Raw genomic sequence first — 27,013 nt, 5'->3', positions numbered from 1 at the left:
TAAGGAAAAAGAATAAACTTTATACAGTGTCTGATCATTATACAATCAAAAAGAACAGAGGGATTTCCAAACAGAACCATGAAGCTCTCGATGTATAAAGGTCAAAGAAAAGGAATCACAAAGCTAAACCTGTGGCATCCGACTATCTGTCAGTTCAAATACAGCATATATAATTTCCCAAAAAGTCCTCTTTCTGTTTCTTAAACAGTATCAGAACTTGAATTTGAGAATCTAGCAAAACTATCAATAAAATTAGCATCTCTCAATTGGTAATCATTCAATTCACCATTAGCTTGTGCCATGTAAGCATCAAGCTCAGCACCAAGGTGACCCTTCGTTTTCGACATGTAAGTCGTTCTCTAGCTGCTCATGGGTAAGTGGGGGACGATTTGCTCCTCTTCCTCGACTCCGACCCCTCCCTTGACCTGGGAAGCCATCTTAACAACGGCCCACTATTCCTGCATGACCTCTGCCACTGACACCTCCTCATCCAGGCGGATCTCCTCGGCCTGTCATTCTACCACGTTTTAATCCTAATCGTGGAACTCCACCAGGTCCTCGGTTTGGACCCTGACCTCAAAGAGGAAGCCCTCCTCTCCCATTTCCTTGACCACCAAGGTCAAGGCGTACACCTCCTCTTGGAGATCCCCAACCAACAATTGGTCTTCACACTAAAGCTCCCGCTGGTCACCCTAATCGTGCTTGGTTGTTGCTCACGTAGTTTGCTGCTTTTTGAATCCTTTTGCCAAAGTGGAGAAGTTCCCATTTTCTCACATTGTACTCCATCTGCCAATTTTTCCACCATTTACTGAACCTATTTACACTTCCCAACAGCAAATTTGGCAGCCAAAGAATTGATCCTTTCATCTAACCCTTTAATATAAATTGTGAATAATTAAGGCTCCACCATTGATCCCCATTCATATCCAGCCAACGTTAGAACTATCTGTTTATACCCACTTTCTGTTTCCTGTAGCTAACCAATTCTTTGTTCGTGTTAATATGTTACTCCCTACACCATGAGTTCTTATTGTATATTGTAATCTTTGTGGCACCTTGTCAAATCTGGAAATCTAAATGCAATGCATCCATTGGTTCCCCTTTATCTATCTTGCTTGTTACTTCCTCAAAAAAATTCTAAATTAGTCAAACATGATTTCTGTTGCACAAAACCATGTTGACTCTGCCTGATTGCATTGATATTTTCTGAGGGCCCTGGTATAGCCTCCTCAACAATGGATTCCAACATTTACACTTTTACTGGTATTAGGTTAATTGCCTAACCTTTGATTTCCTGCTTTGTCTACCTTTGTTCTTGAACAAGAGTCAAATTTTCTATTTTCCAATTGAATGGGGTCTAACCAGAATCAAGAGAATTTTGGGAACTTAAAATGAGTGCATCTACTGTCTCAGCTGCCACTTCTTTTAACACCCCTGAATACGTCCATCAGGACCAGGGAACTTAGATTTTAGTTTCATCAATTTTCTCTGTATCCTTTCCCTGGAGATTGTGATTATTTTAATTTTGTTGCTCCCTTCCATCTTCTGATTCGCATATATTATATCTGGGATGTTATTTGTACCCTCTACAAGACAGTCACAAAATGCCTATTCAGATCCTCTGCCATATATCTATTTACTGTTATTAATTTCCTAAACTGTCTGAAAGGATCAACATGTTGCCTTTCTTTTTTGTAAATACCTGTAGAAATTCTACTTACCTAGCTTTGTCTTGTATTCTAATGTCCATTTCTTTATTAATATTTTGGCTATTCTTTGCCGTTCTTTATATTAAGGGGAGGCGACAGTCTAGTCATATTAGACTTCCTTTGGTGAGCAAGAAAAACTCTAGAATGTCTTTTTTCCTCAATTTAAAAAAAACTGCATAAACTGCCATTGTATCTTAGCTGACCTATCTCTGCCAACTTATCCCTTAACCTGTTTTCCCAGTTCACTTAAATTGACTTTAATCATAATTGGACATATTTAGTTTGAATCACTCTTTTCTCTCATACCGAATGCAAAATTTGATCAAATTATGATCACTGCTACAAAGGGTGGTTTTACTATGAAGTTACTGATTAATCTTGCCTCTCCCAATATTACTAGATTTAGAATAGCCTACCTTTTGGTTGGATCAAAAGCATACTGTTCGACGAAACTTCCCTAAAAGCACTTTTTTAACTCATCATCAAGGCTACTTTTGTCTGATTCAACTAATCTTTATGTAGATTAAGATCACCCATGATCATACTGTCTTCCCTTCAAGACCCAGTTGTTCCTTTCTGTAAATCCCATTCAACATTGTGGTTGCTGTAAGGGAGCCTATAAACCACTCCCATGAATTACTTCTTAACTTTACTATTTCTCATTTCTGTGCAAACTGATTTTACATCCTGATCTTCAGAATCAAGGTTGTTTCTCTTTTGAACTGAAGCATTCACAATAGACCTATCCCTGTATATCTTCCTAAATGTCATGTATCTTTGAGTATTCATGTCCTCATCAAAGGTATAGTGCTGGTGGAGTGCACTGGACTGTCACTCCAGCACTCTTGAATTGAGAAATCGAGATTTCACTGTAATGTGTACATTGCTGCAGAAATAAATCAATAAACTTCTCAGCAGATTATGTGAGATCATTAAACCAGATTTCCAATCATGCAAACTCCCAACCAATTCTTTGAACAAAGTGAAAATATCTCTGGCCAGAGTAAACAATTGGCCCAGAGAATAAATTTTTAATATAGTTCTCAAATTGGCAAAAATGGAACTTCCTGAGAATTCAGTCTCCACTTAACATGTTCCTTCATTGCATTGTCAGTTTCTAGTGGGCAACCTGTGATTGTAATGTATGGTTTAATATTGTAGGTTGGATTTTGGAAAAAATCAGCCTAATTTTGTTTCAAATTTTAATTATTTTAAAGGTTATTTCATTTGTAAATATAGGAGTTTAGCAATGTAAAATATTTAAACTTGCAGGTTATGTATTGTTTTAATGTTGATTCATAGCACGAATGGCAATAAATAAAAGCAAATAAAGTAACCCTTATTCAAAAAGTGCAATGGGATAACAGTTAGTAGTAGACCTGAAAATTAATTGCAGTGTGTATTTCTACATCACTGGCTGTACGACTACATTATTCAATGGACTAAGTTTAGATATGGAACCATAGAAAAATTACAGCACAGAATGAGGTTATTCAACATATTATGTCTGCACTGTCAGTTCTATTTTCAGTGGTATACATTTTTTAACCTCTGCTTCTGTTAGCTTTCAGAGTCACTTGTTCCCTTTCTGCCTTCTGTTTCCTGCTCTGAGTTTGCCTTCTGGTTCCTATTCCCCTGCCACTCTAAACCTTTCCAGTAGCACGAGAAAATCTCTGTGCAGGGTCTTTTCCTGATCCTGTTCAGGTGTTGGTTATTGGCTTGTATAGGCCCTACCTTCCTCAGAATTCTAATGCCCATCCTTCTATATCAGCTTTGTAGTTAGGTGTTCAGACACCCAGTTCTCCTATTTCTGTGCCCCCAAGCATGTGAGTCTGTGAGTAATCCTGAGACTATAGGTTTAGTGGTACTGATTTTCAATCTCCTACCTGGTTTCCTGAAATCTACTTTCAGGACCTTGTCCCTATTCCTGCCTAGGTCACTTGTACAAATATGGACCATGCTGTCTGGCTGATCACTGTTCCCCAGATGAAGGTCTAGCAGCTGCTCAGTAATATCCTTTACACTAGCACCAGGGACACAACATACTGCTGGTATGTTTGGCCAAAGAAATACCTGTCGGATCTCCTCTGTCATTATTGCTGTTCCATTCTTCCCCTTAAGCAACGTTCCTACCTCAGTCCTGTGCAGGAGGAGCCACCAATCTTGCAACCAGTTTGGCTCTGGCTGCTCTCTGCTCAGGAGCAATTGTTCGAACATGATGTAAGTGAGTGGGTAAGTGGAGCTGAGTCTACAAAAAGATTAGTCGTGCCCTCATTTAATGGTGGAGCAGGCTCAACGGGCCAGATGGCCTGCTCCTGCTTCTTTTTCATATGTCTTCTCTGGCAGTCCCTCAGGCTTGAGCATAACTTGCTTCCATTCCTAGGGTGCGTAGATTGGCCTGGAAGAGGATACTCGTGTTGGTACACCTGTCTTGCCAGTGATGTTACAGGATTTTGTGATGGCAGCACCAGAATTAACTATCCAGCAATTTGAGGTATCTACTGTATGTGGTTCTTGTTTCCAATGCTTGTTGGGTGATGGGGACCACAGTTGTTATGCAGAACATGAACTTTATTTGGTGTTGGTTTCTCAAATTTCAAAATACTCAGTTTGTCAGGCATCCGAAGGCTTCACTGGCGCATTGAAGTTGATGTTGGATTTCATCATTAATGTCTGCTTGCAGTGGGAAATGGTCCACATTGTCCAGGGGCTTGCCATGGATTTTGGTCAGGAGCAGACTGGCACCGAATCTTTGTTTGCCGGATGTTTTGTCTGAGGCATCATCTGTGTACTGTAACTTGATGACAGAAGTTGGGGTCTTGGTTCTGGCCTAGAATATTGAAGGTTGTAGTTTCCAACTCATCCTGTAGGTTATCTCCACTCTGGTAGGAAACTTCATGAGGTAGAATGGAGTGTTGTGGCGAAGATGATGGTGAAAAGCGCTCCATTCTGACCTGTTTACATAACAGAGTACCAGTTAATAGGCATAAAAGACATGGGGGAGGGGGTTCCTGCACTACTTGCTTCATTCTCTTCGGCTGCCTGGTGTTCACCCATTCCTTTCCTGTCTGTATACTTTTAACCTGAAGTGTGATCACATCTCTAAACATGCTATCTATGTTTTCCCTAATGGAAGCACAAAAGTGACTTGGGCCACTGCTCATGTTCTGCGCATGGTGGCTCAGTGGTTAGCACTGCTGCCTTACAGTGCCACGAACCTGGGTTTGATTCGACCCTCGGGAGACTGTCTGTGGGGAGTTTGCACATTCTTCCCGTATCTGTGTGGATTTCCTCTGGGTGCTCCGGTTTCCTCCCACAGTCCAAAGAGGTGCAGGCTAGGTGGTTTGGCCATGCTAAATTGCCCATAGTGTTCAGGGATGTGTAGGTGGGGTGGGTTATTGAGGAATGGGTCTGGGTGAGATGCTGTGTGTGTGTGGCTGTGGACTTGTTGGGCTGAAGGGCTTGTTTCCACACTCTTAGGGATTCTACGATCTTTGCTGTATGATCATTGTATGAACTCAAGCTTTGCAGCTAGTGGTATTTCCTGCAGATGTGTTCATCTGGGGCACATTGTGTAGGCTTCTCTCAAACAGCAGAATGTACATGACACTTAACCAAGCTGAATTTCTGTTCCTTGACATCAAAAATGATTTATTGCAGTTAGAATTGAAGAAATACTAGTACTCACTGAATAGCTTATTCTCCATACCAAAGTAAGAGCCACCTACAGGAAATAGCTCTGAATGCATCCTTTTCTGTCTAGCTATTTTCAAGCTTTCAGAACCATTACCTTTTCTGAAGGAAACTTTAATTTCTTTCAATGAAGCTGGGTCATTGAATTAGTTGAAGGCAGAGTTAAATTTTTGACAGACCACAAAGTGAAGGGTTACTGGGAGCAGAGGAAAAAATGGAGTTAAGACCACAGATCAGCCAATATGTTACTGACTTTTGGACCATGCTTGAAGGGCTGAATGGTCTACTCTTCTCCAAAAGTTTTCCGATTTGGCAGACTATGCAGATTATATTTTACTTAACAGATGTTCACAAAATTTATGCAGGTTTTAGTAGATTAAATTTTAGTTTAACTGTAACATTCCAAGAACCATGTTGTTAAGGACTGCTCGAAATATTATGTTCATTAGAATGTTATGTTTGCATTCAGTTACAAATTTAAACAGTAAAGCTCTTCATATTTTCCTAAATATAATCAGATGTAATAATAGATATTTTAGGGTTGTATTTGTTGTGGTGTTTGTCTACTGAGTGAATTCAGTTTATGAATGATGGGTTTGACCCAGTGACACAAACATGTCAGACAAAGCATTGGGGATCATTACTAGAGAGAATGACTGAAAATCAATCAAGTTATGGTAAACCTATATAGAATCTTGGTTAGATCACTCTTTGAGTGAATGATCAGTTTTGCTTTATATATTATAAAATGAATGTAGAGATATTTGAAACTTGCAGAAAACATTTATGTGGACGATACCAGACCAAAAGGTTTTGTCTGTCAGAAGAGATTGAATATCTTCCTCTGACCTTCCATTTCACCATTTTGCGAACACTTCTTTGCATACCAGATCCACCCTTTTGTCGCATTGCCTCTTTACTATCCAAGGTGTCAAACATGCCATTTTTAGATGACTCAGCCACTTATTCGTCCATCTTTCAACTGAGCATTTGCTTAGTTGCACATTATTTTCTTCTTGCACAATGGGGAGATCAAATGTTGATTGAGTTTTTGCTTTACGGACCGGCTCTGTTCAGCCTGCAACCATTTTTAAACTTTTATTCATTCATGAATGAGCCAGCATTTATTGTACATCCTAGTTGCCCTAGAGAGGGGTAGGTTGCCTTCTTGAATTGTTGCAGTCCATGTGCTGTAAATGAACTCTCAATACCATTATGAAGGCAGTTCCAGGATTTTGTCCTAGAAGCACTAAAGAAATGATGATACATATCCAATGAGGATGGTGAGTGGTTTTAAGGGAGACCTGTGGGGGTGATATTTTCATGTATCTGCTGCCCTTGTCCTTGAAGATTAAAGTGGTTGTTGGTTTGGAAGTTACAGACAAGTCTCGGTGAATTTCTTCAATCCGTCTTGTAGGTGGCACATGCTGCAGTTGATGGCAGTGGGAATAGTTCTTTGTGGATGTGGTGCTATCAAGCAGGCTGTTTTTGTGCTGAATGGTGTCAAGCTTCCTTAAGTGTTATTAAAGCTGTTCTTCACCAAGCAACTGGGGAGTATTCCATCACATTTCTGACTTATCATAGAAACAGATAATTGGAGCAGGTGTGGTAGATCATCCAACTCTGTTCCTTGTTCCCATTTTCTCCCTATACCCTTCAGCAATAAGAACTATATGTAATTCCTTTTTGAAAACATTTAAAGTTTTGGCCTGAACTGTTTGTTTGGCAGAGAATTTCACAGGTTCAAAACTCTAGGTAAAGAAATTTCTCCTTGTTTCAGTCCTTACTGACCTACCTGTATCATTAGAGTGCGGCCACTGGTTCTGGACCGCTTGGTCAGCGGGAACGTCATTTTCTGAGTTTTGTTTGTCTAGTCCTGCTTAAAATTTTGTGGGTTTCTCTAAGATTCTCCCTCCCTGGTCTAAACTCTTGTGAGTATAGTTCAAGCCTATTCAATCTGTCTTCGTATATAAGTCCTACCATCCAGGAATCAGTCCGGTAAACCTTCATTGCACTCCCTCCATAGCCAGAACATCCATCCTCAGATAAGGAAACCAAAATGCACACAATGTTACAGGTATTGTCTGACTATGGCCACGTACAACTGCAGCAGGACGTCTCTGCTTCTGTCCTCAAATCCTGTCGCTATAAAGTCTTCAGTGGTATTATTGAAATGTTGTCAAAGCCCCCACACCCTTTGCGGTATCCAGTGCATATTATCATTGACTGAAGACTTTTGCCGCCTTTGCCTGCTGTACCTGGATTCTTGTCTTCAATGGCAGGTGTACAAGGACACCCAAGTCTTGACACACCTCCTGCCCTACAGCCCTGCCATTCAGATCATAAACTGCCTTTCTTGTAAAATGTAGATGCAGGAGTCAGAAGGCAAGTAATTCATTGCAAAACTCTTAGTTTCTGACCTGATCCAGTAGCCACTTATATGGCTGGTCCAGCTCAGTTTCTGGTCAGCGGTAATCCCTATAATGTTGATAGTGAAGGATTCAGTGACAGTAACTCCATAGCACATACAGAGATGATGCTTAGAGTCTTTTTTTGTTTGAGAAGGTCTTTGCCTGGCATTGTGTGCAGCATGAATGTTACTTGCCAGTTACCAGCCCAGGCCTGCATATTGTTCAGGCCTTACTGCATTTGGACATGGACTGTTTAAGAATATGAGGAGTCATGAATGGTGCTCAACATTGTGCATTTATCATTAAGCGTTCTTACTTCTGATGTTGTTGGAGGGAAGGTCATTAATAAATCAGCTGAACATCTTTGGGCCTGGGTCGCTAGTTTGAGGAACACCTGCTGAGATGTACTGGATCTTGATGACTGACCTCCAATAGCCTCATATTCGTTTGCATCATGTATGAATTTGTTTATTCGTTGTCGGGAAGAGGGTGTCACTGGCTAGACCAGCATTTATTACCCATCCCTAATTACCCAGAGGGCAATTAAGAGTTGTTGTGGGTCTGGAGTCACATGAAAACCGGACCACTTAAGAATGGCAGCTTCCTCCTGTGAAGGGCCTTAGTGAACCAGATTGATTTTTCTGAAAATTGACAATGGATTTATAGTTGTCATTAGACTGTTATCTCCAGATTTTCTTTAATTGAATTCAAATTTCACCATTTACTGTGGCAGGTTTCGAACCCCAGAACATCGCTTGGGTCTCTGAAATAATAATCCAACAATAATAACACTAGACTGTAATCTCACTCTGACTCCACCCAACAGAAAGTTTTCACTTAATTTCTGTTGAATTCAGTTTTGCTGGAGCTCCTTGATTCTACACTTGGTCAAATGCAGCCTTGATATCAAGGATAATCATTAACACCTTACCCCCCACTCCTGAATGAAGCTCTTTCGACCATGTTTGAACAAAGATTTTAAAGACGTCAGGAGCTTAGTGGCCCTGGGTGAACCCAAATGGGCATGAGTGAGCAGGTTATTGCTAAGCAAATGCTGCATCGTATGACTCTTGATGTCACCGTCCATCATTTTACTTACGATTGAGAGTCGGCTGATGGGGCAAGTAATTGACTGGGTTGAATACATCCTGCTTTTTGTGTACTGGACATACTTGGGCAATTTTCTACATTGTCGGATTGACACCAGTGTTGTAGCTACGCTGGAACAGATTGTCTCAGGTGTGGCAAGTTTTGGGGCACGAGTCTTCAGTGGTACTACTGAAATGTTGTCAAAGCCCACACCCTTTGCAGCATCCAGTGCGTATTATCATTGACTGTAGACTAGCATCTGTGATGCTGAGGATCCTTGGAAGACACCAAAATGGATTGTCCATTCAGCACTTCTGACTGTAATTAATATCACTTTACTTATGCTTGATGCTGCACCTGTCATGTCTTCCTACACTCTTCAATCCAGGAGTTTAACCCTGGTTCAGGGATAATAATGATATAGTGGGGGATAGGCAAACCATGAAGTTACAAATTATGCTTGAATATGATTATGCTACCACTGAAATCTATGCATCTCATGGTTGCCTGGTCATGAGTTGCTAGATCTGTTCAATGTGTGGTCACAGTACCACACAACATGAAGTAAAGTAAAGTAATCTCCATGTGAAGGTGGGATTAGGCTCCACAAGGACTATACAATAGTCACTCTTAAAGATGCATTTGCAGTAGATAGATTGGAGAGGATAATGCTACATATATTTTTGCCTCTTGTTGGTTTCCTCACCATTTTCCACAGCCTCAGTCTAGCAGCTGGGTCCTTTCGGACTCAACTAGCTTGATTAGTAATGTTACGGCTAAGCCACTGCTGGGTGAGGACACTGAAGGGCATTTTGTGCCCTTGACATTCTCGGTGCTTACTCCAGACGGTGTGCAACATGAAGGTGTACTGATTCATTTGCAAAGGGTGGGTCGTAAGTGGTAATCAGCAGGCAGTTTCCTTTGCCCATGTTTGACATGTTGCAGTGAGATTTCATGGATCTGAGTCAATGTTGAGCACTTCCGGGGTACTACCTTCCCAATGCATTTTCACCACCTACTTATGGGTCAGGAAATATCCAGGAATGGTGATGGTGGTGTCTGGTACAATGTCCTGAACATTACCTTGAACTACTTGTTGCTTGTCCATGGCTTATTGTACTGGAGTTAAGGATATCCCATAAGAACATGTAGAACTAGGAACAGCATTCGGCAAAGCTACCTCTTAAGCCTGCTCTGTCACTTGATATGATCATAGCTGATATCATCTCAGTGTCAATTCCACTTCCTTGATCTCTGTAACCTTCAACCCATTACGAATCAAATACCTGCCTGTCATCTCATTACTTAATGTCCTAATGTCCATTGTACTCTGGGGTAGTGAATTCCATAGATTCACAACCCTCTGAGGGACGTAATTCTCCTCATCAGTGTTTTAAATATGCTACCCTTTATTCTAAATCTATGACCTCTCCTTCTAGATTACCCACGTGAAGAAATATGCTTTCTGTGTCTTCTTTGTCAATTTCCTTTGGCATCTTGTATACCTCAACTGGATCTCCTGTCATTCTTCTAAACTCCAGAGGGTATAGGCCTAAACTGCTCAGTCTCTCTTCAGAAAATAAACTCCTCATCTCTGGAGTTAATCAAGTGAACCTCCTCTGAACTGCCTCCAATATTATTATATCCCTCTCTCAGGTAAGAGGACCAAAATTATATGACCAAAATGCCTTGTACAGTTGTAGCAACACTTCTGTACTGTTATACTGTCTTTCTTGAGCAATAAATGCCATTTTCCTTCCTTTTTACTGGCTGCTCATGCTAGTTTGCTTTGATTCATGGAGAAGCGCACCCAGATTCCTCTGCACAGAAGTACTGTAACAGTTCTATCCATTTTAAATAATAACATACCTTTCTATCCCTCTGATCAAAATGGATAACCTAACATCTATCCATGTTCAATTTCAGCGGTCAAATGTTAGGGACCAGACCTACTCCCGCAAAATATTTCAAGAATGTAGCCGAGACCTTAACTTTGTAAAAAATTTTATGGCAAATGCAAAGTGCCTTGTCCAGAGGCAATATGACTGGTCAAACTACTTGATGTTAAGCAAAAACGCAAGTTAAATAGAACAGAATAATTTAATTCTACTGGCTAACTTTACTGAATAATAAATACAGTAACTATTACTAATTAACTGTTCCAATATAGTAACATCCCATAAATGCACCCTTGGCAAAAAATTAGCAAATTTGGAAAAGTAGACTTGTCTCATAGGTAACCCGGTACAAAGAGAAACCTCGGCATCTAATTGTAACCGAGGGAGGGAAAAGATAGCTTTCTACTTCTTCAAGCCTACAACAGCATCTGATTAAAGTTAAACCTAAAAACTAGAAATCTGGATCAGTAACAGCTGGCCACACCCATACAGGCTGCCTCCCTTGTTCCAATTGTATAAAAAGCTTAGGTGTCTCAAGCTGTTTATTGCTCTTGGTAGACTGCTCTGTACCTCTGCCTTACACAAATTTTCACACAAATGTAGACCATTAGGGCCGGGGGTTGTCTGCCTTCAATCCCAATAGTTTACTCAGTATGTTTTTTCCTAGTGATGATTCTTTTAAATTCCTTCTCCTTTATAGCCTCTCGTTATTATTGGGATAATATTTATGTTCTTGATCAACCAGAACTGAAGCAAAATATTGATTTAGTGACTCTACCCTTTCTGAGACCCCCACTATTAACACCTCAGTCTCATCCTGCAAGGAACTAACATTCACTAGCTACTCTTCCTTTTTATATGCCGTAGAAGCTTTTGCTCTCCATTTTTATACTTCCAGCTGCCACTTGCCTTTGTAATATGGTATGCCTTTGTTTTTGTCTTTATATGTGATCTTTAACTTCCTTGCTAAGCCTAGGATTTTCTGGAATATATTTTAATTAGGAGCAATTTTAGGAAACATCTGCCACTGCTCATCAACTGTCCTATCTTTTAGTCATCTTGCTTAGTCTGTGTAAGCCAAATCTGCCATAATGCCTTTGTATCCTTTGTTTAGCTCCAGAATGCTGGTTTTAGACTCCAACTGAATTTCAAATTCTAGCAAGCTATGATCATTCTTCCTTTACAATGAGATTATTAATTAATTCCACCTCGTTACACAATACCAAATCCAGAATAACCTTCTCCCTCTCTGATGAAGGGTCTAGGCCCGAAACGTCAGCTTTTGTGCTGCTGAGATGCTGCTGGGCCTGCTGTGTTCATCCAGCCTCACATTTTATTATCTAACCTTCTCCCTGGTTGGTTCCACAAGATATTGCTCCAAAAAACCAATCTCTAATACATTCAATGAACTCTATCAGATGGATGTCGAGAGTTTGCCGAGGGTACAGAAAACGTTTATCTGGATCTTGCATGGTTTGGAGGATATTGGCTATGAGAAGAGATTGGACAAATTCAGTTTGTTTTTACTTGAGTATCGGAGGCTGAGGGCATTTACAAAATTGAGAGGCATGGGTAGAATGGGTAGCCTGGATCTTTTTCCTTGGGTAGAAATATCATTTACTAGAATAATCAGGTTTAAGATAAAAGTGGGAAATTTTAAAGGAAATGTGAGAGGCACGTTTCTAAAACAAAAGGGGTAAATGCATGGAATGCATTGGCAGTGGAGGTGGTAGAAATAGATACAGTAGTAATGTTTAAGAGTCATCTTGACAGATACATCAAAGGGCAGGGAACAGAAGGATACTGACCTTGTTGAGGCAAGGGGTTTTTAGTTGAGAAAACAGTGTCGGTGGAGGTTTGGTGAAGGAAGGGGCCAGTTCCTGTGCAGTATTGATCTTTGTGCCTCAAGTCCACCTTTGCCAATTTGATTAATCCAGTCAAAATGCATATTAATGTCATTCTTTGGTTATTGCTATTCCTTGCTTACAATCCATCAGTTTTTCCCGGTTTCTACTGTGCCCCACTGTGGTACTGCTGTTTAGGGATTTGTAGATTACTCCCGCCAGGGACTTCTTTCCCTTGCTATTTCTTATTTCTACTCAGACTGAATCTATACTTTGATCTTCGGTGCTGATATCATTTCTCACTGCTGCACTTATCTCACTGTTTACTAACAAAGCAACGCCACCTCTTCTTCCTCCTACCTGTCCTTCCAAAACAGAGTACTTGTGGATATTCAGTTCCCAATTCTAGTCTTCTCACAGCCATGCCTCAGTAATCGCCATCAAATCATACCCATTTGTCTTAACTTACGGTGTTAACTTATTAGTTTTATTCCAAATGCTTTGTCTATTCAGATACAAAGCCTTCAAGTTCGTTCTGTTGTGAAATGCCCTTACTCTTGAAGATTCCTTGGTGCAATATGATGTTCGCACATTCTGTTGCTGGCCTTTTATTTTCTGGTAACAAACAGATTCATCATTAAGCTGCACTCCTACTTTCTCCTTTAAATTTGGTTTTCTAATTGTATATGGAACTGAACCCTCCCCTCTACTGTTGTTTATGGTTTGTATAACCTAATAGTCGGAGTAATATAAGCTTTTTTTTTGGATGCAGCTGAGAGTCTAGTCACTCTCTCAACGATAAGCGTGTTCATAGGATAAAAAATTATTACCATTGAAAATTATATTAAGTGTAGAAAAGTGATTATTCTATCACTGAGTATATTTATAATATTCTGTTCTTATTATTTTCTCTCCAGTGAACCAGAAATAACAAAGACAAAAAGGGAATCTGACAAGGTATAGTAATTGATATTCTTTACAGAGAAACAATTATTTAATCAAACAGGACATCGGTTAGGAATGCTATGTTCAATTCTGATCTCCCTACTATACAAAGGATGTTGTGAAATGTGAAGGGGTTCAGAAAAGACTTCGAAGCTTGTTGCTAGGGTTAGAGGGCTTGAGCTGTAGGGAGAACTGAATAGGCAGGGGCTCTTTTCCCTGGAGTGTCGGAGGCTGAGGGGTGACCTTACCGTGGTTTATAAAATCATGAGGGGCATGGGGTATGGTGAATAGCCAAGGTATTTTCCCTGGGATGGCTAAGTCCAAAACTAGAGGGCATTGGTTTAAAAGGTGAGAGGGGAACGATTTAAAAGGGATCTAAGGTGTTACTTTTTCATGCAGAGGGTGGTGCGTGTATGGCATGACCTGCCAGCGAAAGTGTTAGAGGCTAGTGCAATTACAACATTTAGAAAGAGTCTGGATGGGTATATGAATAGGAAGGATATGGGCCAATTGCTGGCAAATCAGACTAGATTAATTTAGGATATCTTGTCAGCATGGATGAGTTGGACTGAAGGGTTTGATTCCATACTGTACAGCTCTATGACTGTAAGCAAAATCAAAAAGGCCATTTGGCCCATTGTGCCTGTGACCGTTTAAAAGATCTATCCAACTCCCAAAACCCTAATGATGAGCACCTATGTGATGCATCCTTTATAGTAGGTCTGTGCCATTTGGGGAACTCTAACTTCAAATTATTAAGCCAGTGATAGAGCTACAGTCACTGTGATACACCAGGAAGGGGATAGTTACCTAGATACTTGGACAAAGACGGGATGGAGCCATCTGATTTGGTCCATAATGAAAGTTGGAAAAATATGACTGTGAGTTTGGCAGATATTGGGACCCAGAAGGTAAAAAATGATGAGTCTCAGCCATTGCAAATGCCCGTCATGTTCAAGGTTCTTGCAGCTTGCGTAAGTAAGAGCCAAGTTTGCAGGATGAATGCAATCCACAACTTGCCACTCACAACACACTATTGTCCAACCCTGAAACTTTACTCATTCTGCTTACTGATACAAACATTTGTACCCTGCTTACATTTCCATGAGCTTTGATCTTACTGCACTCCATCGTTCTCCACACTATGTTTCTCTAACTATGTTCAAACTATTGGAATACCTGAACCTGACTTTGAATCCCGAGAGATTTTCTCAGAGGCTGTTCAAAAAAGATGGCTTTAACCTGTCTGCTCGCAACTCCCACAAAGAACTTATCATAATGAAATCGTTGGTGAGTTGAATCAGAAGTAATAAACACTAAAATAACCAGATTTTAGTTTAAACATAGTTATTTGGGCAAAAGTGCAAATTGCAACATATTGACTAAATCTGTTGGTAAGAAGTATCTACCTACACAATTTTTGCAATGGTTATTGACATAGATTTTGATTAGGAACCAATTATTTTACAGCACTTTTACAAACATGACAAATATTGACTTTTCCAGGAGGAGGAAGATGAATCTGACAGCGAAGAATGGGAAGAAATGCCAAAAAAATTGAAGAAAGATACAAATGAGGATGTCAAGCCTCAGCTGAGAGAAGATGATGATGAGAAAAAGAAACTCAGCCGCAGGTCAGTCTAGCATTTTTAATAATTTTGTCTAAAGTATTAGCTAATCATAAATCTGAATTATGATAAAATTTGACCGGTTATTTCTTTACTGGTTTTCCTTCTAAAGTTTCTGTACTTTTAGTTCAGCTGTTTATTTGCCAAGTTAAAATGCAGTTTACATTTTCTGCACTAAGTAATATTTTCACAGTGGCTATATTTTTATTATTTCTTTTGAAATTTAATTTTGGAGTAGTTACTGGAATATTGGCTTTGGTTTGCAAACTACTGTATCTTATTTCATCTTGTTAATATATGTAAATTTGTTGGTGGTAATGTTGAATAACTCAAGAATCTGCAAAGAATTAGAAAGAGTGAGAGAAGATGTGAACCCAATATCATTCTCCAGTGAATAGCATAAGATTAATGTAGGTGTACCTGTAATTGGGAAAACAATTGCTTTCCATTTATTTAAAATTCTTAGAATGCCATTGTATTTAAGTTTTAATATATGGTTCTTCAAAGGACAAATAAATTATTATATGTGTGAAAAGTTGGCACTTGAGTAAAGCATTGTATTTTAGTTCCAGGTTGAAGTTGCTTTAAAATGTCAGTGTTGAAATGTCAATGGAAGTGTAGTTGAATTCTACCATTAATTACAAACCGTTCTGACTTTGACTTCGGAAACCACATGAATGATCTGAATTATATTAGTCACAACAACTAGTTACTTGCTAACAAAGTTCTCAACTGAATTTCTGTAAACACTCATGGATCCTTAAATTGCCCCCTTCAAAGTGGATTTTTGCTCAGTAACTGTCACAACAAAGAGTTATTATTGCAACACTAAATGTCTGCATGATTTAAACCAAAATGATTTATTCAATAATTTTCAATGTGTATTAACTAAATTTTCTTGTTCCATATGTACTTTATGATGCAATGTGTGTGATTTTTATGTATATTTTACAATCGCTTTTGCGTTTGGATTTTTGAATTTAAACAAGTGGCATATGGGTTTTTGTGTGTCTGATGGAACTTAATGATTAATCTGTAAGTAATTCTGCCGCCATGGTGACTTATTTGAAAACACTGTTAAAAGACAGAATTTTAAACAGTTTATAATTAACATAAATTGGCAACATAACTGCTAATATTTCTGTGACGTAGAGGCACACAATGCGGAAACAGACCCTTCGGTCCAGATCATCCATGCTGACCAAGTTTCCCAAACTAAACTAGTCCCACTTGCCTACATTTCGTCCATATCTCTCCAAAACTTTCCTGTTCATGTATCTATCTAACTGTTTTTTAAATGTCCTAACTTATACCTGCATCTGCCACTTCCTCTGGCTGTTCATTTCACATATAAACCAATCTCTGTGTGGAAAAAGTTGCCCTTTATATTTTTCTCCTCTGACCTTAAAAATAAGCCCTGCAGTTTTGAACTCATCCACCCGAAGAAAAAGACCCTTGCTATTCACTTTGTCTATGTCCCTCATGATTTTGCAGATCTCCTATAAGGAACCCCCTCAACATCCAGCACTCCAGTGGAAAAACCTCCCAACTTATTCAGCCTATCCTTTTAACTCAAACCTTCCAGTCCCGGCAACATCCTGGTAAATCTTTTCTGAACCACCTCCAGTTTAGTAATACCTTTCCTAAAGCAGGGCAATCCGCGTAGTACACCATACAGAAGTGGCCCCACGAATGTCCTATACAGCTTCAACATGACATTCTCAACTCTTAGACTCAATGGTCTGAGCAATGAAGACAAGCGTACTAAATGTCTTCCTAACCTCCTTGTCTACTTCTGCAATTTTCAAAAATATATGTACCTGAACTCCTAAACAAACTCTCTGTTTGACAGCGCTACCCAGGACTCAACCATTAACTATTGTAGGTCCCGCCCTTGTTTGTTTTACCAAAATGCAATAGCTCGCATTTAGCCAACTTAAACTCCATCGGCCACCCTTCAGCCCGTTGGTCAATTGAGCAAGATCCACTTGTAATCTTAGATTTTTTCCACTGTTGACTATATCACCAATTTTGGTATCATCCACAAAATTACCAGCCATGCCTCTTAAATTCTCATCCAAGTTGATGATATAAATGATAAACAGAAGTGGACCCAATACCAATCCCTGTGGAACACTGCTGATTACAGGCCTTCATTCTGAAAAACAACCTTCCACCACTACTGTCTATCTCTCGTCAAGCCAATTTATACCTGATTGGCAAGCTGTCCCTGAAACCTATGTGATCTAACTTTATTAATTAGTCTACCATGTGTATATCTACATATTGATAAAGAACATTTTCTTGAACATGTTTAACAAATTCCTCACGTCCAAGCCCATAACACTATGGCAGTCCCGGTCTATGTTTGGAAAGTTAAAATTTCCTACAATTACAACTCTATTATTCTTACTTATATTTGAGATCTCTCTACATATTTTATCTTCAATTTTCCTCTGACAATTGGGTGCCTAAAGTGCAGTTTCATAAAGGTGATCATCCCCTTCGTATTTCTGAGCTCCACTCATATAGCTTCACTGGACAATTCCCAAGAAATATCCTAAGTGCAACAGTGATTTTTTCCTTAATTAAATGCTAATCCCCTCCTTTCTTGCCTTCCTTTCTATTGATCTAAACCCCGGAACATTGAGCTGCCAGCCCTGTCACTTCCTCAGCCATGTTTCTGTAATAGCTATGATATCCCAGTCCCATTTCCCCATAAATGCCCTGAGTTCATCTGCTTTACTTGTTAAGACCCCTTGCATTGAAATAAATGCAATTTAACTAATCAGAACTGCCTCATTCTCTGACTTGCTCTTGCTCAACATTTCTAATGAACTTGCTCTTCTTTAATTCAAAACCATTCTCATTTCTCTTTCTGCTCTCACAACTACTTAGGATCCCCACCTACACCCTTGCATCACGAGTCATTTAAAGGCTCCCGAATAGCACTAGCAAATCTCCCCGACAGGCTATTCAACCCCTTCCAGTTCGGGTGAAATCTGCCCCTTTTAAATAGGTCTTTTCTGCTCCAGAAGAGAGCCCAATGATTCAAAAATCTGAGTCTTTGCCCACTGCCCCATTTCCTCAGCCATTGATTTATCTGCCTTTTTTTTGTTCCTACTCTCACTAGCATGTCGCATTGAGATTACTCCAGAGATTACTACCTTTTTGAGGTTTTCCTTTTTAACCTTCTATTCAATTTCCTGTATTAATTTGCAAAGCCTCAATCGTTTCCCTAATTATGTCGTTATTACCAATGTGTACAGCAACTTCTGGCTTCTCACACTCCCCTTTGACAATATGCTGCAACTGTTTTGAGACATCCTTAACCCTGGCACCAGGGTAGCCACATACCATCCTGAATTCATGCTCATGGCCACAGAACCTCCTGTTTATGTTCCTGACAGGGCAGCCCCCTATAACAATTATTCTTTTGAATCTTGACAAATCCCGCTTAACATCAGATTCATTCTTGGAGCCTAAGATCTGGCTGTCACTTCTATTTTCCTCTGAGAGACTACCTGCCCTTGACAGTACCCAAAACGGAATAGCCACAGGAGACTTCTGAACCACCTTACTACTACTCCTGATGGTCACCTGTCTAACTGACTGAACCTGTGGTGTAACTACCTATTTAAATCCGTTAACCATTGAACATTGTCTTCTGTATGCTCCTCAGTGACTCTGACTGCTTCTCCAGTTGATCCTAATGCTCTGAAATGAGATGGATCCAAACACACCACCTGCGAACATAATCACCAGAAACAGTCAACTGTTCCTTTATCTCCCACTTCCAACAGTTTAGTGGTAGGCTTCTCCTGACTGACATAAACATTTGCTCACTCAGATTGGCCCATATTCTATATTATAGGACCTAAACGAAAAAGCTCTAACAAGAACTTCTCTAAACAAAAAAAATCCTTCCCTCAACTACCATTTTTAATTTTAAGCATGCAAAAGAGAAAAAATACACTTAAAATCTTAAAAATCCAGCAGTTAGCTGAAAACAAAAACAGCCGCCATCTCAAACCCTCTAACTGTCAGTCAGCTCTCAAATCTCTGGACCTGAGTAAAAGAGCGTTGAAGATAATAAAGTGTGAAGCTGGATGAACACAGCAGGCCAAGCAGCATCTCAGGAGCACAAAAGCTGACGTTTTGGGCCTAGACCCTTCATCAGAGCTCTGATGAAGGGTCTAGGCCCGAAACGTCAGCTTTTGTGCTCCTGAGATGCTGCTTGGCCTGATGTGTTCATCCAGCTTCACACTTTATTATCTCAGATTCTCCAGCATCTGCAGTTCCCATTATCTCTAAAAGCGTGTTGATCCCTGATTCCAGTCATTATTTAAACCACTCAAATTGAAACCATGACAAACATGTTGAAAAGGTCAAATCTTCTGAGTTCTATGCAAATACCAAAAAAAGGTCAAATCTTCAAAGCTTCATGCTAACTTATAAAGAGGAAATGCTGTATTGTGATATGGTTTTGGGTGCCTTTGGCTGCAAGTGTTGTTGTATCTCATTTTTTATCCATAGACATAATATGCACCTCTCGGAATACATAAGGTTATCTTATCAAGTTCCCTGTTCACTAAGACCTTTATATGATGCTTTCCTACAAATGACAGTAGTTCTTCCATATTTGGTATGTAGTTCTCCTCAGAACCAACTACTTTCCTAAGTAGGATCCACTCCTGACTGATGTTCCCTCGCCTAATTTTTTAGTTCTGTGTTAATCTTTTGAGGTTTGTGCACGTCAACACCTTACGGAACTGGGAATTATTGCTGGGAATGGTATACCTGTGCCTATTGGAGCGTGCAGAATCAGCTTAGAAAGAGCATTTTATTTAACCTTGGGCTTAACATTGTTTCAGAGACTTCAACCTTCTCTCTTTTAGTTTTTTGTTTGCATGCAGTTAAAAGATTCATTTCCTGCCCAACCTCCCTTTCATTTTCATTCTGGATAAATTGCAGAAGAAAAGCAAGTTGGGAGTACTAACCGTTTTCTTAACATCAAACCATTTTCATGAAATGTTCCGGCATGTCTCTTACATGTCAGCTATGAAACAATCCAATAGACATATATTTCTTTCCTTGTTCAACCCCTTGGGGTAATCAGAACCGAGACCAAAACTTTAAACTTTCCTCGTTAATGTTCAATTAACATAAAAATGATGCAGGCTTACAAATAGTGATGCATACAACCTGTAAATTAATGTAGTATTTTGAAATGTAGCTTGTTAATTCTTCCATTTTGTGAGTACTGCAAGAAATGTTCTTTCCTAAAATTCTGAGAAGTAAGAGATTAATGCTCCATTGCATTTCTGTGTCACGTTCTTCTATTCTGACACGTGCACTGAGCTCTGGTCATTCTTGTCCGCTGCCTTTTGCATTGCTCTTGCAAACAAAAATAACCGTTCAGTAATTTCCTGTGCTCCCTTATCAGTTCTTAGAGGTGATGCTACCAAGCAGCACTGAGCAATTGATGGTGACAAAGGTTTCTTAGAGTTTCTCAAGGGCTCCTTATCCGACAGTTGTTCTTTGGCAAGGAGAAAGGTGACTATATAGAGGTTTGTAAAATTATGAGGGGCATACATAAGGTGTCAAGCAAGGGTCTTTTCCCTTGGGTGGGGGAATTCAAAACTTGGGGACATAGTTTTAAGGTGAGAGGTGAAAGATTTAAAAAGGAAATGAGTGGCAACTTTTTTACAGAGAGTGGCTTGTATGTGGAATGAACTGAGAAAGCGGTACAGTCACAACATTTAGAAAGCATTTGGATAAGTACGTGAAATAGGAAGGGTTTGGAGCGATACGGCCCAAACACAAGCAAGTCGGACTATTTTGGCTTGGGAACATGATCCAAGTAGACTATTTCGACTGAAGAAGGCCTGGCAGCATCTGTGAAGGAAAAAATCAGAGTTAATGTTTCAGGACCAGTGACCTTTTCTCAGAAGGAAGGGTCACTGGACCTGAAATGTTAACTCTGAATTTTTTTTCACAGATGCTGCCAGACCACCTGAGCTTTTCCGGAAACTTCTGTTTTTGTTCCTGATTTACGGCGTCAGCGGTTTGTTTGATTTTTATTTGGACCGAAGGATCTGTTTCCATGCTCAATGAACCATTTAGTCCTTTAGATGTATACTTCTGTATAAGATGTTTTTTGATCCTCACTTTTAAAATGCCCAGAAATAGTATCTTAGTTTTTCTTAAAAAAATACTTGAAATATTAGTGAAAGTAAATTCTAATGCCTGCAAGCGTGGAAATGTAATATGAAACTATTTGTTCATTGTGTGGGAAAACACTTTGGTATGGATTTGATGCTGAACAAGGCTGTATATGGATGAATAATAAAATGCTGATGATTTTGCTATTGTTACAACTGCAAATTCACTAAAAAGGAGATTTAAGGCCCTAAAAAGGAGTTAGGTAGGAAGTTGAAAAGCAAGACCTCAATGGTTGTGGTCTTAGGATTACTTCCTGTAGCACATATCAGTGAGGCTTTGAATAAGAACATAGTACAGTTACATACCTGGCTAAAGAGCTAGTATAGGAGGGGCAACAATATCCTCGCTGGGAGGTTTACAAGTGCTACTCAAGAAAGTTTAAAGCGGTGGTGGGTGGGGAGAGGAGGAGAAGAACCAGAGCAATAGGTCAGCAAGTAAAATGACTGAGGAGAAGGCTAAATGATGAAGGCCAGTAAAGACTAAGAGGAAGAACAGGCAGGGGCAGGTTACTGCACATCGTGGGACTGGTGGGTCTGATTTATATTTGTTTTAATGTGAAGAGTGTGACAGGTAAATTTAGAATTAGTTTAGAATGTCACCTTGTTGGACTGAATGGCCTGTACGTGTGTTCTGCAGATTTAGGTTCTGTGTCTAGGCTAATGTTCTGGGAACAATTGATTCTATTACAAAACAGGCCTACTTGCGTGCCATAGAGCATGAATAGACCAAATGATTCCACAGCCAATGGATCAGAGAGATTAGATTTAAGCTCTACAGCTCTGTCATATTTAGTCATGAATAGTGACAGATAATTAAGCAACGTACATGCTCCACTAACATCCTGATCCTCAATAATGGGACAGCTATGCACATCAGTGCAAAAGACAAGACTGATGCATTCACAGCAATTATCAGCCAGAAGTACTGAATAGATGATCCATCTCTGCCTCCAATAAAGGTCCCTGGCAACTCGGATGCCAGTCTTCAGTCATTTGAATTCTCTTTGCTTCATTCAAGAATTACTTACGAAATGGCCGGAGTCACGGGATACTGCAAAGGTTATGGATCCTGACAACATTCCGACTATCGTGTCAAAGACCCGCACTCAAAACTTGTTGCAACCCTAGCCAAGCGGTTCCAGTACAGCTGCAATACTGGCACCTACCCAACAATATTTAAAATTTCCCAGCTATGTCCAGTGCACAGCAGAACAAATCCAACCTGGCCAATGACTATCACATCAGTCTATTTTCGATCATCGGTGAAGTGATGGGAGCTAACATCAACCGTGTTATCAAGAAGCTTATTTAACAAGAATCTGCTAACTGATGCAGAGTTTGGATTCTGCCAGGACCACTCAACGCCTTACCTCATTACCCCCTTAATTCACATTTGGACAAAGGAACTGAATGCCAGATGTGAGGGGTGTGTGACAGAAATCCATCCAAAACCTCATTTAACAGAGTGTGACATCAAGGAGACCTGGCAAAACTGGAGTAAATGGTGATTAAAGGATCAGTTCTCCACTAGTGATAGCCATACCTGGCTCAGAAAGATGGTTATGGTTGTTGTGAGTCAGCTGCCAGAGTTCCAAGATGTGTCTAAGAGTTTCTCAGGTTAGTGTTGTTCGGCACAAACATCTTTAGCTGCCGTGTAAATGACTTCTAACCTTCTTCGTAAGTTTAGAAGTGGGAATGGTTGCTGATGATTGCACAATGCTTAGTACCATTTGTGACTGTCAGATGTCCAAGTGCAGCAAGATCTGGATAATATCCAAGTTTTGGCTGACAAGTACCATGCGTTCCATACAACGCAGACAATGGTCATATCCAATAAGAGAGAATCTAACCATTGCCTGTTCACGTTCAATGCCATTATCATTGCCGAATCCCGTACTTTTAACACCTTGGCAGTTATCATTGACAATAAGCTGAACTGAACTAGCCTCATAAGCACAGCTACAAAAAGAAATGTACCAATATGCGAACAAAGTACAAGACCATTCGAGCCTAATCGCCATTCATTGCTGAACTGGTTTTAAACTCACCTGTACAATCCTGCATCACCCCAATAATCTTTCGTCCCTTGATCAAGTCAAACGCTAGGCATCCTGTAGTGAGTAACTTGCCCCTGACCCCTCTCCCTGCCCAAAGCGTCTTCACTGTCAGTTCTCTCCCTAATGATATTGTGGGTCTACCTATATCACATGGACTGCAGCAGTTCAAGAAGGCAGCTCTCCATTGCCTTCTCGAGGCAAGCAGGAATCAGCAATAAATGCTTGCCCAACCAATGATGCTCACGTCCCTGGTCTGAATAGACAATAGATGCTGGAGTAGGCCATTCAGTCCTTCGAGCCAGCACCACCATTCATTATGATCATGGCTGATCATCCACAATCAGTATCCTGTTCCTGCCTTATCCCCGTAATAGACAGTAGACAATAGGATAAAAAACTATATTATTTTGTATTAGCACTAAGTATCAAAACTAAGATTCAAATAAGTTATTCTCGTATCTTAAACTGAAGCTCAAATGTTTATTCATAGTATTTGCAGAATACTTCACCTTTCTTCTTTTGATTATTTTTTCCTGCCGAGGTTCACTGCTAAAGCGGCACTTTGCAGTATTGCCTATTTATTAAACTTGCTTCAATGCATGTAGGTTCTTAGCAATTCTAAGGCAAAAGATGTGTTCACTGATGGTGACAAGATGAAGGTAATTTAAGAATTGAGGAATAAACAGAAGGAGGATAAGTTAGTGTGGGGAAAATTATGTCAAACCAGGTGCAATAAAAGAAAGATTCAGTAGAAGACATACAAAATAAAGGAGAAACAAGGAAAGATTTATTTTCTATACAGTCCTAAGATTGTTCACTGTCGGAATCAGTCAAATTATATACGTGCTAGACAAGAAAAGTTGAATGATGCTCATTTAACACCAAGTACCAATTGTGCGATTAATTAATTAGACTTAATTTTCTGAATTAAATGCCATGAAGAATAAGGACAGATCTTAAGGAAGCCTGCCAAAGTAGGAAATGTGGCAGATGAAATAATGTGAAAGGAGCTGATGGGTGGAGCTTCATAAAAGATGCTCAGATTTGAGAAGCTGAGGTTTGAAACGTTAAGGGTCACGCCAGACCAGAAGAGCTACAGGGTCAAGAGTGACATCATTTCCTTCAGGTCCCCCACTCTGTCAAGGAAGGTTGACAAAAATACTGGAATCAAACATTCAGTCCTGTCGTACTCATGAGCAATATGGGTTGAAACACAGTACCCACTAATGCAGGCCTTGCAGCAGGCGCAAACTCAAAGCTGGACAGGAAGGCAGCAGGAAAGAGGCAGGTGAAGGCTCCCATTTCATCTAGGATTTCTGGATGAGGATGAATTATCTCTAGACATTAGGGGAGACTATCACTGACCTCTGTATCCTGCATGAAGCCTTCTCTTTAAGGAGTTTGGAGGTCAACCATTGCCAGTGCCAACGATTTACAAATGCTGTCTGGTTTCTCCCAGAGCAACATGTTGCTGCTCAAGGAGGTTTTGGGCTATTTAGAGGTAAATCATGCACAGAAAGCCCGTGAATGAGGTCATGTAGGCCTGTGCAGGATTTCAATGTAGTATCCATAACACGTATATGCTTTACAATTCTTCGGTGCCATATTTGTTTAACCACTGTCTGGTAAATTGATGGCTCCTCAATGATCTGTCTCTAAACCTAACTGACTATAAGAGTCAGGCACCTACAATATCAGGCCAAAAAATAATATATTGCCAGTCACACATCCATAAGGGCTATAATATAGCATATTATAGGTTTACTAACACACGTCGGATGGATCAGTTTTTGTCCAATGTGTGCAGGAGGGTTTCCTGACACAGTATGTCGAAGGGCCGACAAGAGGGGAGGCCACACTGGATCTGGTACTTGGTAATGAACCAGGCCAGGTGGTTGATTTAGTGGTAGGTGAGCACTTTGGAGAGAGTGACCATAATTCAGTTATGTTTACTTTAGCAATGGAAAGGGATAGGAACATGCCACAGGGCAAGAGCTATAGATGGGGGAAGGGCAATTATATTGTGATTAGGCAAGACTTGGGAGGCATAGAATGGGTTAGCAAAATGCAGGCGATGGGGACAATCGAAATGTGGAGCTGGTTTAGGGAACAGATATTGCATGTCCTTGTTAGGTATGTCCCTGTCAGGCAGAGAGGAAGCAATAAGGTAAGGGAACCGTGGTTTGCTAAAGAAATTGTATCTCTTGTTAAGCGGAAGAGGGAGGCTTATGTGACGATGAGACGAGATGGTTAAGATGAGGCGATGGAGAGTTACAGATTAGCTAGGAAGGATTTAAAGAGAGAGCTAAGAAGAGCAAGGAGGGGACATGAGCAGACATTAGCAGGTAGAATAAAGGAGAGCCCTAAAGCTTTCTATGGGTATGTGAGGAATAAGAGGATGACTAGGGTAGGAATAGGGCTGGTCTAAGACAGAAGTGGGAAGTTGTGTGTGGACTCTGTGGAGATTGGAGAGCTGCTAAATGATTATTTCTCATCTGTTTGCACTGAGGAACAGAAGAATATTGTAGAGGAGATGACTGAGCGATGGGCTACTAGAATTGAAAGGATTAAGGTTGGTAAGGAGGAGCTGTTATCAATTCTAGAAGGTGTGAAGGTAGATAAATCCCGTAGACCGGATGGGATTTTTCTGAGGATTGTGTGGGAAGCTAGGGAGGAGGTGGCAGAGCCTTTGGCCTTGATCTTTGAGTCCTTATTGTCCACAGGTTTAGTACCAGAGGACTAGAGGATTGCAAATGTTGTGTCCTTGTTCAAGAAGGGCAGTAGGGATGACCCAGCTAATTATAGACCTGTGAGCCTTACGTCTGTCGTAGGAAAAGTTTTGGAAAAGATTATAAGAGATAGGATTTATAATCATCTAGCAAGCAACAATTTGATTGGAGATAGTCAACATGGATTTGTCAAGGGCAGGTTGTGTCTCACAAACCTCTGAGTGTTTTGAGAAGGTGACCAAGCATGTGGATGAGGGAAGGGCAGTTGACATGGTGTACATGGACTTCAGTAAAGCCTTTGTTAAGGTTCCCCATGGTAGGCTATTGGAGAAAATACAGAGGCATGGGATTGGGGGAGATTTAGCAGTTTAGATTAGAAACTGGCTTTCAGTAAGAAGGCAAAGAATGGTGGTTGATGGAAAATATTCAGCCTGGAGTCCGGTTACTAGTGGAGCACCTCAAGGATCTGTTTTGGGACCACTGCTGTTTGTCATTTTTATAAATGATTTGGACGCAGGCATAGGTGGATGGGTTAGTAAGTTTGCAGATGACGCTAAAGTCGGTGGAGTGGTGGACAGTGTGGAAGAATGTTGCAGGTTGCAGGGAGACTTGGATAAACTGTGGAATTGGGCTGAAAGGTGGAAAATAGAGTTTAATACGGATAAATGTGAGGTAATTCACTTTGGGAGGAATAATGGGAAGGCAGAATACTGGGTCAATGGAAAGATTCTTGGTAGTGTGGATGTGCAGAGGGATCTTGGTGCCCATTTACATAGATCCCTGAAA

At 40.2% G+C, this 27,013-nt stretch overlaps 1 protein-coding gene across 2 annotated transcripts in view; it reads left to right on the top strand.

Annotated features, from left to right (window-relative positions):
- Nucleotides 1–27,013, top strand: part of cwc27 (CWC27 spliceosome associated cyclophilin) — a 236,692-nt gene that overhangs the window by 44,538 nt on the left and 165,141 nt on the right. For both annotated transcript variants that reach the window (XR_009446088.1, XM_048542191.2), the window contains exons 9-10: nucleotides 13,562–13,601; nucleotides 15,096–15,223. Coding sequence is in view for 1 of the 2 variants with exons in the window: in XM_048542191.2 (XP_048398148.1) it covers nucleotides 13,562–13,601; nucleotides 15,096–15,223 (168 nt within the window). In the remaining variant the exon portion in view is untranslated. The remainder of the gene's footprint in view (nucleotides 1–13,561; nucleotides 13,602–15,095; nucleotides 15,224–27,013) is intronic.

This window comes from Stegostoma tigrinum, chromosome 1 (assembly GCF_030684315.1).
Source record: "Stegostoma tigrinum isolate sSteTig4 chromosome 1, sSteTig4.hap1, whole genome shotgun sequence".
NCBI classification, from domain to species: domain Eukaryota; kingdom Metazoa; phylum Chordata; class Chondrichthyes; order Orectolobiformes; family Stegostomatidae; genus Stegostoma; species Stegostoma tigrinum.
This window is presented reverse-complemented; position numbering and strand designations above follow the sequence as displayed.